We start from the raw sequence: 15,655 nt of genomic DNA, 5'->3' as shown, positions 1-15,655 counted from the left end.
TGTGAACAGTTACTACTGTATTCCATGGATAGAAAATGTGTAAAAAGCCTTATCAGATCAAATGTAATGCTAGGATTGTCATATTGAATGATTCATCAGGAATACAAATATCAGAACATGTTATAACTGGAAACTGATGCAAAGTTGAAATATTTAGTTTCTGCAAAGGAACAATAGTGTCATTGTTCCTTTGTTGATTAGTGTTACAGTAGCTATTGTATAAAGTAGATCTATAACATGGAAGACACCAGAATTGTACCATTTTTGTGTAAAAGGGCAAATAATGGAACAATTCAGTGATTATTTTTAAGAGATTAATCAGTAGTCTTTGCACCTTTGTAACAGATGCAACATTCCTACAACGTCTAACTAGGCTTTAACTCTTAAAACAAAATCACTGATCACATACACAGTGCACAATACATCCCACATTTGGAAGGTCTCTCTCCCTCTTGAATGTATGCGTTAAGTGCCCCATATTGTGCATGGGTTGAAGAACAGTACGCTCGATACATGTGACGAACTTGAGAGCACTGTTGGCCACTCGTGTTGAGCCATGTGATGTATGGATGAGACAATCAGACCATCCCATTCAAACATGTCTCCTTCAGTTCCGGAAACTGAATTTGCATCATGAATACTTTACAGCTTTTAGTTTGGATTGTAAGTTTAAAAAAGTAAAAGCAAAGTGCTAATCCTTTGTATCATACTTTTTACCAGTAGGGGTATGGAAGTGAGGTAAACAAGTTGTGACTACATGTAGGGAGAGAAACTGATCTCAACGTGGTATAATACACAAGTGCCTGGTTTGAGGATTTAGTGCAATCACATGTAAAGATTTGCAAGATTCTCCTTTCGTCATTTGGACAGGTGGGAACAAATACAAAGACAACAGAATTATGTTGCTCTACCAGATGGAACTCTTACATTTCTTCCCATGTTAGCAGAACAACGGTCGTCCTGTACACCGCATACTGACCACACTTAAAACAATTCTTTCACATTTTATCCTTTAGTACTGCTCATACAGGTATCATATGATCAAATGTTACCTTGAAAAGAACCTGTCAAAACAGAAAGGTTTGTATCGTGTAACCTAGTCACATGTGTTGTACAATTGTGCTATGTTCGTAAAACTGAGAATATTCTTAAGACAGTCATGTGCATGTGTCCTGCAAAATTCAGCTTTATTCTTACAGTAAAATTGTCTTAGGTCCTTGTTGGTGATTGGTTCTGTCACAGCCAACTTGAAAATCTTACGATATCAAAATCATCTGGCTGATGTAACTGCAAATTCTTGAAATGTACTTAGCATATTGGAACTTCATTGTTGAATAAAGTTTTCAAGAATAACATGTAGACAGCCTTTTCAATTCATGCAGAATCAGAAAAGCACAACCATCGTGTACTTATTCTGTAGAACTATTGATTAAAAGGAAAAGCAATGACAACTTTTGAACTTTGGTCAAAACGACAAAGACAGAAGGATGTTACAATTAAGATACAACAAACTGACCATGTCATGGGAAGATGGTAGGATCTTCCTTGCTCCTACATTCTACACTGTAGACTCTACAATCATTACAATCTAGGCTAGAAGCACCAATATCATTCTATAATTCTTTTGATTCCAAAAGGGTCACCCCTGTCAATTATGACTACCCTTCCAGAGTGTGTGTATGATGTATTATATACAACGTACAGCAACTAGGCATCATCTCTCTCTCACTCTGTCATCCACATGTTTTAGGGTTAAATCATCACTTCATTTCCATTATAACATAAGAAGCATTTGACTTTGACTTTATGAGATTCCCTATGCTTATTGGAATAGGAAAGAAGACTTAGATCAATAAAGATATAACTGTTGAGTATGGTACTGGTAAACATCACCTTGTAGTGCATTCAAAGGGAAGTTTTTGGCTCCCATTTCCGACAACCACAGTTCACTATTGATTAGGACAGGTGAAATCTTTCTTCTGGTACCCCCTAACTATGACATACAGCTCTGGTATATCTCCTGACGTAAGGCACATTAAACTTCAGACTGGGTTTCCATCGCCATCTTTGAGAGAAGTTGTTTACATAGATCCTCTGGTACTTTCTCTGCATGTGTCGGCACTTTCACTGCTTTCTCAGCACCTTGTTGGCCCTCTTGTCAGCAAGCTGGATTCTGTCCACGTTGGAGTCGGCCTGAAACACAAACAGTCTGAATATGTACAGCAACAACAAAATTGTTCATACTCATTGTACATTTGTCATTTCTCCAGACTGAAATGAAGCACAGTGGAACTTGGGCATTTTCAAAAAGCCATTTAGTTCTCATTTGTAAAATAAGAGCAACCATAGTGTGATTTCATTTTCAAGACTATGACTGTAAACTTAAACAAGAAAGGGTGTGAATAGCTTATTACCTTTGCCAGAATGGTGGAAGGTTATGTTTTGAGACATAGAATCAACTGTTAACAGTTACTGCTAAAGGATTGATAAAGTATAGTCAAAACTGCCCAAGAAAACCACTACTGTAATGATACAGTTCATCAATGTTTGTATAATAAATAGTCTTGCATCACTAGTACAAAACCATTCCAATATAGCTTAATACATGGATACCATACCCAGAGTTTGCACTGACCTTTGTTTCGATCCTGTCCAGCTGTGTGTTCTGCATGTCCAGCTCGTTGCCCATGTCCATGGCCATGTGCTTCAGGTTACCGATAATGCCACCTACTTGGGTCAAGTTCTCATTCATCTCATCTTCTCGGGCATCGTTGGTCACCCTAACATGAAAAACATTATCAGTCACCCTACAGAAAACCAAGGATCACATTACAGCTCATCCTACAGTACTAAGGATTAAAGACTCAGGATTCAAGATGTGTGTATTGAAATTTTGCAGTTGAAGTGACCCAAGGACCACATCTGCACAGATGCAGCTGGCTTTAGTAATGGCAATGTTAAATACAGTGGATTCCAATTATTCGTATTACGCCTTTTTGGATAATTCGGGTAATTGCATAGAATTGCGAAATCCCAAACCATTTGCCATTCATTCTATTGTATAAGACTTCGCAGAATTGGATAACCCCCGGTCTCAAACTTCGGGTTTTTGGATAGAATTACGTCAAATTATAGCGAATAAAATGGGAAAATATACGCTAAAACTTACAAAATGAGGCCAAAATCAACCAACAACTGTATGTATGAAGGCATTAAAGCATGAAAAGGACCGTAAGATAGGTAGATTCCACAGAAAATCTTGCCGATACCGCTATGGTAGCATGCGAACATTGGTTAGGCGCCATTTTGATAGGTTGCCGCAAGGCATGACGGGCGGACGTCATGGGAACGTCAACGCGCTTTTGAGTTCATATTTCCCCTTCAGACAACGTCTAAACTTGGTTACCCTACAAAATGTGTTTTTACATATCCACTGTCTCATTATTGAGCTGATTTCGGCTGCACTACGTAGATTTTTACAGCGCACGTAACGCAACAGGGTCAATGAACTTTGATGTCGCAATCAGCCGCATTGAATGGCGGGATATCTCAAGCCACGCTGCGACGCCATTTTAATTGTTTTGAAAGTGAAATTTTCCGTCTACCACCGCGAAAGACGGCGTCGAGTTTAAAATTTCAGCGTAATTTGTGGACACAAGATGTAAATAAGAAGGTGAAGAGTTTATCTCTCCAATACCTCCCGTCATTTTGCTCAAAATTACGAAATCAACATATTTTTTCCGGCATACAAGCGGAGTTGTGTTTGTCTTTGTTGTGGTTCAATTAGTTATGCTCTCGGCAGTGCGAGTCAAGCGTATTTTTCTACATGTTCATTTAGCCACCGACTTAAATTAGATTTATCATCGCACGTAAATTGTATAATATCGGAACGTATAATTATGTAAAGCTAATGTAACTGGAATCTGTTCGATCTTTTGCTGGCTATTTAGTGATGTTGTAGATTCAAACAGTTGACGTTCCATTCGTTCAAAACAGTTCTGTAAGTTATTAATAACTACTGCTTTGACTACTACTGCTCTAGATGAACAAATGTCTGATTCAAAAGTTTTGTAAATGAAGTTCCGTATCGTATGTGTGGTGTTTGTGTCTTGCGTAGTGGTAATCCTATATTCGCCCCCCTCCCGGCTCCCTTCGGGGCGTTAGTGGCCCAACTTCGGACTGTTGGATACTTCGGACTATTGGATAAAATGCGCTGACAAATGAGCTATCCAAATAAGCGAATTCCACTGTATTTCTATTTTATTGTTGAAACAGTCAATGCAGAGGAATTCATAGATTAATTTACATGAAGCATCTTAGGACTATCAAATTTAGACATGGAAAAGTAGATTTCAGAAACAACAGTGAGGCTGCAACATCTTAGATGTTTGGTTCTTGGATTTAAAAAAAATGCTAAACTGCAATATCATGAAAACAGGGATTATCCTTTTCTTCTTTAATTTTTTTAGACTTTGGCCCAAACTCTTAGAAGTGAAACTGAAATGCATGACACTTATATTTCTGATGTCAAACTTTAACTTTGTGCATAATGGTTACAAATATGTGGAGACGTTTATGGATACATAATATAGATAGGACAAGAAGTTGTTTATTTGAATAGGAAGCAGGCTGAATGAAAATAATAGCTCAAAACAAGGTGACTCACCCATGTTTTTTTAGGGTAGGTCGGGAAACAGGAAACAAAACATTTTTTTCCAAGGCCTGACACATGCACATTCAAGGTGGAACATCTTCCCCACATGGTGGCACCTACAAAATGGAATTGCCTAGTTGCTACCCTCCCTACCTGGTGATGTAGTCACCGGACACCTGCGGCCCGTTGCGGTCATCAGACATCCTGACGGGCTGGCTGGTAACGATCTTTCCGTCCTCGCCACCCTTGAACGCCTGCTGGTAGCTGGAATTCTTCTCGAAACTACGCCATCTGTTTTGATAGTAGAATGGAGAAATAGAAGGGTTTAAAAGGCTTGTTGGGTTTAGACTTTGGTGTACAGTATTGCCCTCATTCTGACAGTCAAACTGTCATACAGTCAAACCTGCGGAAGTTACCACCTCTACATAAAGCGAGTTTCTCACTAAACTGAACCAACTTGCGCCAGGAAATTGTAACAACTTTGGAAATTGGCATTCCTTTTGGGAACACTGATCAATGTAAACGAAATTTGTGTATGAAGCCCAGATGCACCTAACAAAATGGCTGTGCCCAGAATATCAAATTCTGTTTTGACACAAGGTTGAACTTATTGGAAATCATACTGTTGCAACTGAATCAATACCACGTTATACCAGGAAGAGGTAAAAATTATAAACACTTAATAATGATGTGTGGTTAGGATTATGAGGAATTATCCCTGAAGTCACATACAAATGTACCAAACAAACATATCCAGACACAACCAGTTGAGGCCAAAGAAAAAATTTCATCCCTCATATGACAGATTGGAGATTTTATCTCCCAGCAGTCAACCAAAAAAAAAAGGCTACTGTCAGCAGATTTTTGCTGTGGTTGGTCAGGTAACGTGAAACACCACATTTTCTTTCCTAGGCCCAGGGAATACCCTCATGCACCTGTTCCACAGCTATTACCATATAAGGAATGTGCAATCAGAACATTTACGTACTGTATGATACTATGGTGTCACAGATGATGTCATTCCTTTTTATCTATGCCTACAGACACAGACTGTGGAACAAACACGTTGTTACCTGTCGCAAAGCTAGTACCATAAAAGGAATGTCCATCCAGAACATTTACGTACTGAGTGATGTCACAGATGATGTCAAGCATCCCTTTTCATCTATGCCTACACACACTGAGTGTGGGACAAACACGCGTTGTCAGCCTAATGCTGATGATTGGATTAGTATCCCCTAGCAACAGATCAACAACACAGCTTTGTGTTGACAACCAAGGCAGCACCATATTACTCAATATAATCCTTTCTTCACACAGGAAAAATGGTCACAATTCAGATAACACAATGGTAACAAAAATGAATTTTTACTTTAAATATTGCAAACCATATTTAGCCTTATTACAACTATATATGCCACTGACTAAATAAGCATGGTATATGGGTAACACGACAAGCCCTAATGTGAATCCCAGTGCTAATAATTGAATCCACAACAATCTCATTGTCCACAAGATACTTCATTACAGATTATTCATGGCAGCTGGTATTAGGACAGTCTTGTGTATAGGGCTGTTGACTTAAAAGTAAAGGTTTAAAGGGTCCGAATTCCTGGCAGGTCTCAGTGTTATGCCCGTGGGAAAGAAGCTTTACTCTTAGTTTCCTCCCTCTACTCAGGAGAAAATAAGTACCAAGGGGGGATTATTAGGGACATCCTCTGAGATGGGACTTACAGTTGGAGGTCCCACGTTTAAGGAAGGCCACATCTCAAGCATGTTTTAAAACTCACCACACTTAAAATGAGTTGATCCAACCTTACAGCACAGCCTTTACAGAGGCAGCGGCACCATTTTTTAGTTGTGGGGGCGAAAATTTTACTCTGACTTCTGCACCCCCCTTAATTTTTCAGATCCTAAAGCCTCTATACAATGTATCATGGACTGTGACAAATCGTGCCAGGTATTCACAAAGTGGTGCACACCAGTGCCAATCGATGCCACCTCAAAGTGCAATTTTTTCAAACTAAAATATTTGCAATTGGGGCAAATGGGTGCAAAACATCATTCTAGTTTTTCTATTACTGCAAATTTCTTCTTGACGACTTTTCAATCATTGTACATGTAAATTGGATTTTAATTCAGTGGCAACATTGATTTCTAAGTCATATTGTACAATTTCATGCATAATTTGCTGCAGTCAAGTTAGATACTGCTTGATCATGAGACTGAACTGTTTTTGCACACTTCAAGAAACACACAACAACATGAAATACATGATAATGTGTACTGACTTCTTCCAGGGACATACGCAGAGGCCGCAGCACTTCTCCAGATTGGTCAGGTTACGCTCTGCCTGCCGCATGTCCTCGTTAATCCGATCAAGCCCCTCCTCAACACGATCAAGTTGTTCTGGTGGGGATGAAAAAGGTGTCAGCTGAACAAAGCAAGGTTATCCGTAGTCCTAACCTGCTTACAGTACTAGTACTTCTTTTTGTACTGCTAAGCCCCTACAGCAGCGACTACTAGCGCTGTGCTTGTATAAGCTTGTAATCTTTTTGTATGTGGAGTGGGGATTCCTGTTCCCTAGGGCAAGAGTTACCATTTTGTATTTGATGCTGACAGGATCTCTTGTACTCCCCCAACCAGGGCTGTCTCTATCTAAGTATAGCTTTCAACTTTTCTCCATACCACTCACTAGGCAGGAGTAGGGCACTGGGGGGTCTGGTATTGCATTTTAGAGCAAATCTGAATTTGGTAGCCCATGTCATCAATTTTTGTTGTTGAATCTATTAAAGCTTATGCAAAATTGTTTCCAATCACTTCATTTCTGTAGTGAAGTACAGATTTCTTTTAGGACTGAGTGAAATTTCTGTCAGTCTCAATATCTCCATCCCATGGAAGGGTCCTGGAGACATCCCTACTCAAAACCCTATACTGTTACATCCCACAATGAGATCAATATTAGTATCTTTGTATGAACATCCATACACATGTACATGAAAGAAGGACTCGGCAACTGTCAATAATAATGAACCAGACAAGAAAGCCAAATTAGCTACATGTATTTTGTACAGGTTTTTACAAAGCAGGGGGCAACAGACTGCTCAAGTGCTCTTTGTGCTTGAGTCAGACTGGATCTCTTTTCAAACATGACTAAGGTGTGTTAGCAAGGCAGCCTTTTACAGTCATCAACAGCAGTTGAAGACAAAATCTTTGTGAGAACACAGGGCACAAACTACGGTATACAAAAGGTCTAGCTTGAAAGGAAAACTGTAGGGGGCGAAAGATCTGTAACATGCTTCGGGCCAGCTTAAGCCAGTATCTCACTTGACTGCATTCATACTGTACATCTTGAAAGTTTTGCAGTGGTTTAATTGTCAGTTTTCCTGGTGACTTCTCCACAGCAAATTCCTAACACAGCCCTTGCATGACTACTGTACTACAGGGTTGTTGGAACTGTAAACACAGGTACAGTATCATCCCCTTCTACTATGAAATAAAACCGTAAATGAATTAACAGCTCAAGAAAAATGCAAAAATGTTACCTCCTTGTTCATCCAGCATAACCAGTGTCTTGATACCAACATCTTGACTCTGAGAAAAATCAAACTCACATTCAGGATCTTTAAGACATGACTTGAGAACTAGGTTATTAATCAATAAAAAATATAGATTTTTAGAACCAATACTGACCTCTATGAATAGATTCAATGTTGAAGCAACATGTTCAACATTAGAGACATTCCACTGACATAACTACCGGTATCTGTCATTGGTTTCCAGGCAAATCATTGTGCAAACTATCAAAGACTATTCCATCATCAAAAACATTAAAAAAAAGTATTTCTTTCATTGTACTAGTGCTAAGACTGCCATATCCTAAGAATACAAGTATGTTTGCATGTGCAGAGTAGACCAAAAACCACGTTTTTCAGCTCCTATCTCAGACTAAGAAAAGTAAACAAACCTAGTAAATGTCATACAAAGTTCTAATGCTTACAGCATAGTAAGGTGACAATTTGACTACTGTAGATTTCGAAATGTTCATTGTGGTTTTATTTTTAGCTTACGTTCATTGTATCATAGATTTCTTTCAACTATGATTTAGAACACAGCAAAAACCTCATTTCCCCTTCAACTGTCCCCAAAAATAGAAATGAATTCATTATTTGACAGTACACTGTCTGCTAAAGATTACATCATGATACAGTGGTATACATGTCAGCACCTATGTCGTATACAAAGCATATAAACTGAGGAACTATGCATTTCATCAATCAATACAAACTCATGGCAAAGAAGGAAAGTTGCAACATCTGAAAAAGAAAGGATGCTTTTGTATCATTAATCAAAAGAAGAAAGGAAAGGTTCAACCATAATACCTTGTTGTATCTGTCCTATCTTCTAACAAGGCAACAGATGGCAAAAATATGGTGCATATGGAAACCTGTCAGTGTATGTTATTTCAAACGGGAGGGTGCGTGGAGTGACTGCTGAGGGAAACTGCTCCTCTTACCTGACTGGTGCTGAAACCTGTTCCAGGGACAATGCAGGGGCAAAGCACATGACAAGGGAGTGACAAAGGGCCCAGGGCTCAAAATTACATATTACACCATTTCCATGGCAAGCACATGAGGTCTACCACGCTAGTTATATAGTTAAAACTCTGGGTATCACATTCTGAATAGACAAATGACAGAAGTTTTGAGCCCTGTTACCCCTGTATTTAACACAGAACTGGTGCCTTGACCAAGTTAACACATTATCATGTAATTTCACAGTCAAACAACAGGTTACATATACATTAGGCTATACCCACACTATCACAGAGATAGAAATACTGGGTGCATATCTAGAACACCTAAAATTGTAGCCGTGTACCTAATTTTTGACATGTAGATGTATCTAACACATGTATACAGATACTTGTATATATATATATATATTAGTAGGGTAATGTACATAAAGGCACAATTGTACATAATGTATGCAAATTCATTTAAGTGACATAAAGAAATAAAACTTTTCTTGTATTACTCATTTTGAAGTTAGCTATTGAATTTCAGATTCACCATGTGAAGAGAGGCAGCAAGGTTTCTAATCAGGTTTTGCTGACATTCTACTACTTTTACTCAACAACATATGCCGGTTGTGCATCCAAACTTTTCAAGAGCACCTAGATTTTTAGAAATACATTGGTGCACCTGTTCCAAAACATGCATTTTGAACCCTGTATCATCATATATGATGTTATGCCACTACCTTCAGCTACATGTAGGATGCTGAATATGTTAAACTTTGTGATGTTTTCAATGTTGGTTTGTGAAGCGGGTAACTCATTGACTAATTCTTTTAGGAAGAGAAATTAGCATTATCTATACGTGTACATGCATAGTGATATAAGCAAACATTGTAAGTTTACTTTAAGTACCCACATTAGTGTTTTAGGAAGAACATTCAAAACACATATCAGTTACAACAAAATCCATGGAAAGAGGAAACGAATTATAGACTATACACTCAAAGCCAAAAATATGTAATGATCATGTTGGTATACAGGTTTTGTACATACCTCCTCTGCCATCTGCAGCATTCGCCTTGTGCTCTCCAGAGACTGCAACATGGCAAAAAAGCATTTAGAATATTTAGGAGTACCACTTGACTCGATTTCTTGGTCTTCAACTGAGGAGAGCAACATCTTATTTTTTACTTGATGTCAGGTAAGCAAATCATCAGGCTGTGTATGCGTCAGCTGGTGTTCAAAACACGAATAATGCACCCCAAGCTTTTTCCCATACATGCAGTTATGAAAAACAGGAAGCAACAACAACAAAACTTGCTGCTAAGGAAGCGTGGGCTTCCTGATCATGATTATTAAACATGCATAAAGGCTTGCTTAAGAGCCAGTGGCTATTATATACAGCCATGGACACACTCGGACAATAAACAGCCATTAGGGTGCCCCAATTAAATTCTGGGGAGAACATTGGTTTGTGTGTTCATTTTTGTGTCTTCCAGAGAAAAAAACATCAAGGAGAAGTATATTGACAGAATGGAGAAGTGCACATATTGGTATTTCCTTCATGAAAATGCTCTTGCAATTCCCCATGGATTGGTGCTTAAAAAACCCCCACAGATTTTGTTGAAGACAATAAGTACATATCGGTATGGTAGACAGTATCATTGTGTTCCTTGAATACATGGAACATAACACTAACCAATGTGACATGAAAGTTAAGTGTATACTTGAGGCAGCAGATTGGCTAAAGGATCTATTGTAACCTCAAAAGCATAGCTACAACAACTCTACAAGTCAGTACAACATTCAAAAAAAATCCTTGGTGACATCCGGGATTAAAAGAAAGAAAGCATGATGAAGGGAACAGCTTTTACATGCATGAGACTGATTTATATTTTCAAAAAGAAATCTTTTCATAAGAGAGAGATGGCATCCAAATAATTACATCCAGGCACCCTTAGTGTACTACTGTAGCCTACGTGGGGACAAAGTACATGTGGGTGGCTCTGACGTCATTGCACTGTATGAGTACGTCATGTGGCTGACATCAAACTAACGTAGGAGGGCCAGAACTGGGAGCACTGACTAAGGATGGCATTTCAGCACCAAGGAAAGATCTACAGAGAATCGGGCTGTTGTGACTACTGGTGTGGTCTATTGAATACTAATGCACATATTAAAGGGCTTTTTCAGAAAATTACGTAATTGCTATATATAGCAGAGCTGTCTCCAGGACCCGTCTCTTAGAGATTTGCTGATTGGCACGGGCAAAAATTCCACCCCATCCATCCAAAAAATTTGAACTTCATGACATGAAAATATATTTATGTCACTGGTGGCATAAGCTTAGGCACTTTAAATATTATGTGTTGCCCAATATGTAGCTCTACATGCAACAATCAAGATGAATTTCAACATGATATGATGAGTACTTACATCATCTGTGGTTTGGTCTATCTTCTGCTGCATGTTGTACAGCTCATCACGCATGTCCTCCTCAGTGGCCATGTTGATGACAACCAGGCTACATCAAAATGAGAACAAAGTCTTAGCATGTTGCATGATACCTGGTATTAGTTTATGTTAGTAAATGACATTATGAAAGAAGGCTTCTTTACCTAACCAACATCAAAAATTAAGTACTGTAAATGCAGAAATGTTTGTGGTGGTTTTATGGTCGCGGTTTTCGCAGTGGCCACTTCACCATGAACTTTTTTCCACGGCAGTAAAAGACTACAGTGCATGGTGCTACCGGAAACTTAAATAGTTAAACCACCGCAAAAAGTCCTTTTTACCACTACCACAAAATTAAATCCCTGCGAACTTGAATGCATTTACAGTATACAGTCTGCTCCGCTGAAGGTTTTGGATGCAGTGTACGATTACGAAGAGACATTCTCATGTATGATACTAACACATTCATGTATGATAATAACACACACATAGTTACACACACTTAAACCATGGCATATGATGTATAATCATGTCTTGAATGAAATAAGTAAACGGATAGAGTAAGAACGAAACTAGTAGTAGACATGTGCTATTTAAACAGCTATACCCCTCCAGCAAGTGGCTACAGGGAGCCAAAACTATTAACTTTGTCCTTACATTAATATGATTAAATCTGCCACCAAAAAATCAAGACTATTGCAACTGTCAAGGACAAAGGCTACCAAAATGAAAGTTCTGCTGTAGTACCAATGTTGCACGCAAGGGGGCCAAAGTTGACCTCGACCTTTGCCTTTATTATACCTACATGTACCCACATACCAAATATCAATACAATCCATCCAGAAGTCCAGAAGAGATTTAAAAAAGCTAACCAGAAATATCCAGGTACACACACAGACACACTTGCACATATAACCTACTTGCATATACAAATGTACCAAAAACAACACCTCCATTTGCCATGGAGGTAATAATACCAAGGTATATGTCATGAATGCATGTTTCTTGCCTCTTGGTGCATGCATGTTAACACAGTAACTCTGTTGTTCCCATTGTGTTTATGTTGTGGGCTCCTTTCACATGCAGAATTCTTCTGTTCCAAATCCCAACACAGCTTTGTTTTGTGTCTCAATGAAATTCTCATGAACAACAATAGAAAGCCATGTCCAAAAGTCCCACTGGAGGATTTGGCTAAACAAGGAGCTTTCATGGGCTAAAGGATAAAAGCATATTGTTCACATGTCTGCATAGCTAAGGATTCCTTAGAGTCAGACTCAAAAGTTTTTGACACAAGACAGTGAGCATGGATGTGTGAAGTCTTCCATGTGTTTCATTCTATGACAAATGAATTTTTGAATGTCTCAATCCTGGTTCTTCCTGTATGATGCATGTATACCCAAGGAGGTTGAACCTCCTTGGTATATCCAAGGACGTTAGATATAACGTCCTTGGTATATCTGTCAATGCCAATTGAAATGTAGTTCCAAAGTTCATCCACAGTCCATGCTAATGCAAGCACCGCCTACCAATAAAGCCACCACAAGAACTCTTATCCTACGTAACAACATTCTAGTGTTATCATCTGCCACATATTTGACGTGTCCTGAACACAAAGCAGACATGAAGATCAACATTTTCTTGTAGTACATCCGCTCATGTCATTTGCCAGGTAGAAGAAACTGGCCTTTAAAAGCGTAACGTTTGTTGTTAGAAAAACTGCAGATGCATTCATCAAGGTGTCCTTTAACATTTGTGCAATTTGGAGCATGATAATTGTAACTAAGCTTTCACCTTCAATGTTACCAGTCGGGAAGAAAATAAAAAAAAAAAAAATATTCTATATGCTACTACTACGGTACTACTACACACCACGTATATATAAGGATCTGACGAAAAGCCGCTACTGGTATCATACAATAGGACACTGTCTTTACATTGAAAACAACATTGTGTTGCAAACAGATCAATCAATATACCATGGTCATATGTACATATGAATGCTGCAACCAACATTCCTATCTGATGACAGTTACTAAAGCATAGAAACATTTGCAATTTGGATTTATGTTCAGTTTTCACTGTGAGTGTGACCCCTTCACCAAAAACATTTGTTCTCTTAAAGGAAACCCATGCATGGCAGTTTCAATCCACAAACTGAAAAACATCGCAAACATTTTCTCCCTACTGTGAAATCTAATCCCAGCGAACATTTCCTCAAGTTACAGTAATGTCACATGTTTAACCTCCCCACTGTTGATTTCTGCTCCAACCCTTACAAATTTGGTGAGTGAGTACCATTAGAGGAAGAGGTTAACATCTACCCAAAATATGTCTTTGTGTCAGTCAACAGTCACACTCTATTACACATTATGGGCATTTACTCCTGTAAAGGACCTTAGCCAATCGGCATGAAATATCTGACACCATGAGAAGAAATTTTGTTTCACATCTTACTACGGTTACATATGGAGGTGAGAAAGTTATCAAATTTTCATTTTCACTAGTATTTCAAGGCTCATTGACAGTTTGTCTTTGTAAGTTTTTTGAAAATTGTTGTTTCGAAAGTAAACATCCACATTCCACAAAACAGTGTCATGTCTACATGACTCATACCCCTTGACAATGGCAAAGAAACAACGGCCTGATTTGGTTAAACTAACTTGGAATCACTTCATAATAACCTGCTACAGGTACAAGGTACACAAATGACAAGGATGTTGGACTTTTCAGCACATGCACCTAGCCAATCAGGACAATTCCAACACCATGCCTATGGCAGACTAATAATAGTAATATTATTGTTTACAGGCCTTTTGCCATCAAGAGGACACCTTGCTCTAATTATAACCTCAACACTTCCAGGATTCTAACCTTATTTTGATTAAATCTTAAACGTTAACCATAGCATATATAGATTAAGAACATATGTAGACATTTGAGTCATCCTATGCTGAACTGTACTGCTTGCTAGGGGCTGATTCAAACGATAATCACTTAAACCGCAAGATAGCAAGAGCGAATTGAAAGAACTATATTCAATATATACGCTAGAATGGAAATATTCATAGATATCATTATCATGCATTCCCCCTCAGCGACACCCCAGTGGGGTTTTTAGAGGGTAACGAAGACGAAGACATGCTGCAGACTGTCAACAGGTGCAAGAAGGTACAAAGATCAAAGGTCATGATAGGCTAGTACTCAATCATGAGCAGCACTCTCAGCAGTTCTGTATTAGTTCTGTATATGGCAGTAATTTACTAAGTACTCTCCAGCTACTCTCCAAGCAGAGTTTAGGCTGTGGCTTTTTTTGTACTCTAGTTCTGGAAATTTTCAAAGTGGATTTACGTTCATGGATTTCACAGTGATTGCTCTACCAAGAACTCAAAACCGATATTTCCATGATAATTTACTGTACAGTTATGAGTACATGACTGTAGCAGTATTAAACACTCAATGATTTTGCTCTACTGCAAAATCAAATCATCACAAACACAAGGGCATTTACAGTAATATGATGTAGGCGGCCATTCGTCTGCTGATTTTTAATCCATCACGTCATCTTTTTCCCAGGAACTTTGTAAACATTAAAAAAAGCAGGAACCGTAAGTCATAGTAGCTCCATCATCTAGAGTTAACATTTGGTTCTCAAATCTACTAAGATCTACCATTATCATAATATGATACATTGTAGAATCTGAAACTTAGTAGATAGAACGATTCGGTTTGCAAATAATTTGGGTCAACCAACGAAACATGTCTTCTCAGTGGAGGTGTCAATCTTGCCCATTTTTTTCTGCCTTACTTTTGTAGATACATGAGTTCAACAACTAGTAAATGCTAAAACGTACCGTGATTTCCAAGTCCCTGTTAAAGTTTCACACAACGGGCTGTAACACACCCTATACCGGCCACTCTCCACTGGCTAACTAACGTTACTGCCAAGAGTCTTGTACAACATACAATGTTCCAACTTCGCCACTTCCGCCCCCAAGGAGACACGTCATTCGGAATTTTCCACTCTAGAA

General features: G+C 38.6%; 1 protein-coding gene across 1 annotated transcript; it reads right to left on the bottom strand.

Annotated features, from left to right (window-relative positions):
- Positions 1-715: 715 nt before the first annotated feature.
- On the bottom strand, positions 716-15,637 carry LOC118422991 (synaptosomal-associated protein 25-like). The gene is made up of 8 exons (XM_035830889.1): positions 15,479-15,637; positions 11,610-11,697; positions 10,227-10,268; positions 8,200-8,248; positions 6,946-7,063; positions 4,808-4,945; positions 2,636-2,780; positions 716-2,193 (listed from the first exon to the last, which is right to left on the bottom strand). The coding sequence occupies exons 2-8, from the start codon at positions 11,679-11,681 to the stop codon at positions 2,125-2,127; spliced, it is 633 nt and encodes a 210-aa protein (XP_035686782.1). The 5' UTR covers positions 11,682-11,697; positions 15,479-15,637; the 3' UTR covers positions 716-2,124.
- Positions 15,638-15,655: the final 18 nt, after the last annotated feature.

The sequence above is a fragment of the Branchiostoma floridae genome, chromosome 1 (assembly GCF_000003815.2).
Source record: "Branchiostoma floridae strain S238N-H82 chromosome 1, Bfl_VNyyK, whole genome shotgun sequence".
Classification (NCBI taxonomy): Eukaryota; Metazoa; Chordata; class Leptocardii; order Amphioxiformes; family Branchiostomatidae; genus Branchiostoma; species Branchiostoma floridae.
Note: the sequence above shows the minus strand (reverse complement) of the source record. Positions and strands in the feature narration are given on the sequence as shown.

Excerpts from the sequence above, each read along its gene's own strand:
- LOC118422991 (XM_035830889.1), bottom strand. The coding sequence starts at position 11,681 with ATGGCCACTGAGGAGGACATGCGTGATGAGCTGTACAACATGCAGCAG. Across the intron at positions 8,249-10,226 it reads TGCTGCAGATGGCAGAGGAG|AGTCAAGATGTTGGTATCAA; the intron begins GTATGTACAAAA and ends GATTTTTCTCAG. Across the intron at positions 4,946-6,945 it reads TGCGTATGTCCCTGGAAGAA|ATGGCGTAGTTTCGAGAAGA; the intron begins GTCAGTACACAT and ends CTATCAAAACAG.